Source organism: Phalaenopsis equestris, unplaced genomic scaffold (assembly GCF_001263595.1).
Source record: "Phalaenopsis equestris unplaced genomic scaffold, ASM126359v1 Scaffold217118, whole genome shotgun sequence".
Taxonomy (NCBI): Eukaryota; Viridiplantae; Streptophyta; class Magnoliopsida; order Asparagales; family Orchidaceae; genus Phalaenopsis; species Phalaenopsis equestris.
Window position 1 is genome coordinate 138107 of NW_018235671.1, and position 5015 is coordinate 143121.

The 5015-nt window shown below is 34.4% G+C and overlaps 1 protein-coding gene across 4 annotated transcripts in view; it reads right to left on the reverse strand.

Moving 5' to 3' along the window:
• Positions 1–271: 271 nt before the first annotated feature.
• Positions 272–5015, reverse strand: part of LOC110037223 (pyrrolidone-carboxylate peptidase-like) — a 26619-nt gene continuing 21875 nt past the window's right edge. For all 4 annotated transcript variants that reach the window (XM_020741815.1, XM_020741817.1, XM_020741814.1 and 1 more), the window contains exon 5: positions 272–683. In XM_020741815.1, coding sequence (XP_020597474.1) covers positions 444–683 — 240 coding nt within the window. In that variant the 3' untranslated portion in view covers positions 272–443. The remainder of the gene's footprint in view (positions 684–5015) is intronic.

Sequence of the window (5015 nt, forward strand, 5' to 3'; positions counted from 1 at the left end):
AAAATAAGCTAAGATCAACAAGGCTTCTAAAGATTAACCTTTATTAATAATGAAGGTCTGTATAAGAAAATATTAATTGTTGAAACTAGATCCACTCGAAGATTACGTTATAGTTCACAATCAATAATGTGATCTTCAGCTTAAAGATTATGTTTAAGAGGAAAATATTCACCATTCTATGAGAAAAAATTCATTTCATACATCGATCGGCAACTGTTGCAAAACAAAAATAAAAATAAATTAAAAGCCAAATGCAAACGTCCAAAGGTAAAACAAAAAAAGAAACCTTGAAGACATTGAGGTGTGAACAATGTGATCCAGAAAATGACATTGAGCACGTTCAAATTTACAAATCATTTTATACACACGCACACCTTACCCACAATTAATAACAATACTTATAGAAATTAACAGAGAGTTCAAACAGCAGCATGATTTCATATCTAAATCAGTGAAGAAAGCACCTCAAGAACAGAAGCTGCAAATTGCATCTGTGTTTCTTCCTCAACTGTAACAAAGAGAGGGAAATGAATAAAAAGAGATTTGATTCCATGCTCTTTGGCAAACCGGAGAGAGTGATAGTAGACATAATTGCACACAAAACGGCCCGCATCGTTCGAGGGAACGACATCGAATCCCATTTCTGACAAAGCCTTAACAATCTTTAAGACCGGAAGAGATGTCTGCATTGAATATAAGTAAGGATAAGCATGTGATGACAAAAAAGAGAACGCATTCTGAAATCACAGACAACATTGAGCTTACTAATGGATAGAGTTGATAGAGGAAAGAGTAAAATCCAACAGACAAACACTCAAAATTTTCTTAATAGAAACCCAATTTAATTTCCACAGTGCATTTTCTCCATTCATATACACTTGCACCTGAACATCCAATCAAATTCTAGAAAAAAAATAAAACAAAAACCTATAAAGTTCAAATTCTGGAAAGAAAAAAATTTGAGGGTTAACGTTAGATTGAAAGCCAATTGTACAACTTATGTAGAAAATCATGAAAGGTATCAAAATTAATTTTTTTTGGGGAACCTACTACTCTGAATTTCATTTAACTGATCACTTCAGTGGGATGCCCAATCAGGCCCTTGCCAACTTAAATAGAATACAAGATTTTAGTAACGTCAGACTATAGTTTGTTGGAGGACCAGTTCATTAGGCAACTCATGGTTGGTGACTAAAATAGAAGCCTAAAAAAGATTGCTCATCCTCTACTCTGCCGGTGTTCTCATTTTCAATGAATTGTGTTATATTTTCCTTTTCAATGTTCAAATTGTTTATCTTATAAAATGGCATGACCCGACCCGGGGCTTAATAAGGTTGGAACTGCGGTAGGACGATATTAACATTTCATTTTTACATTTTTTTTTTACTTTTCACATATTTTTCAGGAACTTTTAAAATATAAGAGAGTCACTAATATACACAAAGTTCAATAAATTCAAAACATCTAGAAACAATAATAATAATCTGAAGATAACATTTCAAACCAGTACTAGACATTATATCACTATCTGAAAGCAACATTAAAAGGAAAATATCATCAAATACCTAAAAGTAGTGGCTTGTAATCATTTCGTAAACCAAGCCTCTCATATCAAACATATCAACCTAAAGTTTTTTTTTTTCATGAAAGAAATCATTAATTGCAACAGTAAGTTTGACATAGTAAGCAATTATAATGTTAAAATGCATTAATTTATTATACCAATACTACGCATGAATGATCAAAAGAAAATGTTGTTCATTTCTTAGTAAAACTGTAAACTTTCACTTTAATTTTATCCATTCCCGTTTCACTTTAACAATTTACCATTTTAATTTTTTTTAAGAGACGTAACAGAATTACTATCATACCCGAAGGTATCCTCAAAATATGTATCCTAGCTAAAAATTGCACCAGAAGATACATTTTGAGGCATAACATAATTAATCATTTAATACAACAAATAAAACTTACCCCCTATTTCGCCTGCCTGTCCTACCAACACTCATGCACAAGCCGCCTACTTCTCGCACGAAATAGTGCCTCAGCGTCTCTTCCCTCTTCGCCTTCACACGGCTCGACACGGACAACACCCGCAATCTTCTTCCTCCTTTTCCTCTACGAGCATGTAAACACGACAGATCTAGTCTACTCATATTCTTCTCATTTGCACAGCTCGAAAACCCTAACAGCGGCACACATGGCCCGCAGCTTCGGTTGCGGCTCAATGCAGGTAAGTCCTCAACGCCGCCTCCTCTGTCTCCTCTTCCTCCTTCACTATCATTATTTTCTTCTCTTCTTCTTTCCTTCCTCCTTCGCACAGTACCTGTGCATGAAGCCACGACTTCATCGATCGATTAAAGCTCAGAAATAGACAACATGCGTTGTCTTTCTCCTTCCTCTTCTTCTCTTCCTTCTGCGGTTTCTTCCTTCCTCTTCTTTCTTCTTTCAATCAACTAGGTTACGAACGATCTTTCCCTTTCTCGATCTCTCTATTTCTTTCGTTTGAATGGGTAATGCGATTCATTAGTCAATACTGAACCAAATGGGTGGTTATCTTAGTACCTATTCAATTTGTTGTCATCATTATTATTTAATATTTATTTAATTTTGTTATTACAAATTTCCCTCATAAAAATTTCGTGGATAAAATTTGAAAATAATCATGAAAGTAAAAATACCTAATAAAAACTGTGAATATCTTTCTTAAATCTTAGATACTTTTTTTCCCAAGTAGCATTTTTCTTCGACCCATGCTACTATAGAATCTTCAAAAAAGGGAACTCTCGGTGTCGCAGCTTCTTCACATCATAATCTAGAATCCTTTTAGGCTCCTCAAAATTAGTCAAATCAGGCTAAATGTCAACTGAGTCTGCCATCATCCTACTAGATTCATCTGCAATATACTTTCTAGGTAAAGAAAAGTGGAAAGCATTACGCACTCCCTGCATATTAGCTGGTAAAGCCAAAATTTGTAAGCTACTTTCCTAATTCTCTCCACAAAATCTCAAGTGAACCAACAAATTTGGAGCCAATTTTCTTGTTTTCCCAAATCTTTGCACACCCTTCAATGGACTAACTTTGATAAAAACAAACTCTCCAACATCAAACTCAACAGGTCTGTGTTTAACACCGTAATATTTTCTCTATCCTACACTGTCTTCAATCCGCCTCTAATCAGTCTAATCTTCCCATTAGCAACATCAACCAAATCAGCTCTAAAAATCTTTTTTTCACCTGTTTCAGCCCAACATAGAGGTGTCCTGCACTTCTTTCCAATGCAAGGCTTCATATGGAGTCATCCCAAAGCTAGCCTAGTAACTGTTATTGTAAGGAAATTCTACTAAAGATATATGTGATTTCATCCTCCACCAAAATCAATGACACATAACCTTAGTAGATCATACAAAGTCTAAATAGACCTCTCTAAATGATCGTCCGTCTGAGGGTGAAAGGTTGTACTAAAATTCAGTCGTGTGACCAAAGCTTTCTGAACCTTCTTCCACATCCTGAAAGTAAACCTATCACCTCTGACAGAGACAATGGCCTTGGCCTTCCATGCAACCACACAATTTGACCCACATATAATTTGATTAATCTCTACACTGGATCTGTCTATTTAATGGGTAAGAAATGAGCAGACATAGTCAATCAGTTGACGATTACTCATACAGCATCATGACCCTGGCATAATCTAGGCAACCCAATCACAATCTATCAGTCTCCTCCCTTTTACAGTCTGGAATCGGTAAAGGCTATAACTGACCTCTAGGAAGCTGATGCTCTGCCTTTACTAGCTAACATGAAGGACACTTAGCCACAAATTCTATCACACTCTTCAATCCTGGCCACCAAAATGCTTCTTTGAAATCCTGATACATTTTATTGCTCCATGAGTAAATAGTATCATCAGATAAATGGGATTCCTCCAGAATTTCCTTCCTCAGATCGTCAACATCTGGAACATAAACTCTACATTTATATCTCAATAAATCATTCTAATCTAGCACATACATCTCCAAACCGCCCACCTTATCCTATTCCAAGACTTTCTGAACACTGCTATCTTTGGCTAACAAATCTGGAATTCCCCTTCAAAGTTGATTGCATCGTCAATTGATATAATTGAACGATACTAGTATCACTATAATCAACTATAGATAGCATCAACTTCTCCAAATCTTTAATTAATTACTCATGTTGAGTCAATAAATAGTTCAAATTAATTGAAGTTTTCCTTCTCGGTACATATGCCACCACATTTGTCTTCCTCGAATGCTACTGAATATCTAACTCATAATCTTTAATAAACTTCAGCCATCTCCTTTGCCTCAGGTTCAATTTTTTTGAGTAAAGATATACTTCAAACTCTAATGATTAGTTAATACCTCACATCTAACTCTATACAGATAATACCTCCATATCTTAATTGCAAAAACAACTGCTGCAAACTCCAAATCATGTAGGATAGTTATTTTCATTATTTTCAATTGTCGTGATGCATACGGAATGACCCTACCATGCTGCATAGGTACACAACCCTCAAAGATGTACCTTCTTATTTTCTCTCGTTTGTGATACCATTTCGGATTTTCAAAATATATGACATTAATAAAAAGATTGTCTTAAATCATTTAATAAAGTAATAATTCCTTTAATAAAACTTTCAATTAATGCTTAAAAGAAAATAATCACTCACATTGACTTAAAAGACTTCTGAAAAATTTTAATCCCACACTTTCTTTGACTGACACCAAAGTCAATTAAGGATGCATACAACTAAAAGAATCCTATCATAAAACAAAAACTTAATATATCTAATAGCATACAATTAAAATGACATATAAGTAACTATTGAATTTCTTACCTAAAGAGATTCGATTTGTTTCCTTAAATAAGATTTATTTTTCCTAGTACAAAAGGTTTGTCGCCTCTGCTCCCTCCAAATTTCATGATTTAATAACTTCAATTTTGACATCGCACACAGAGACATATATATATATATATATATATAT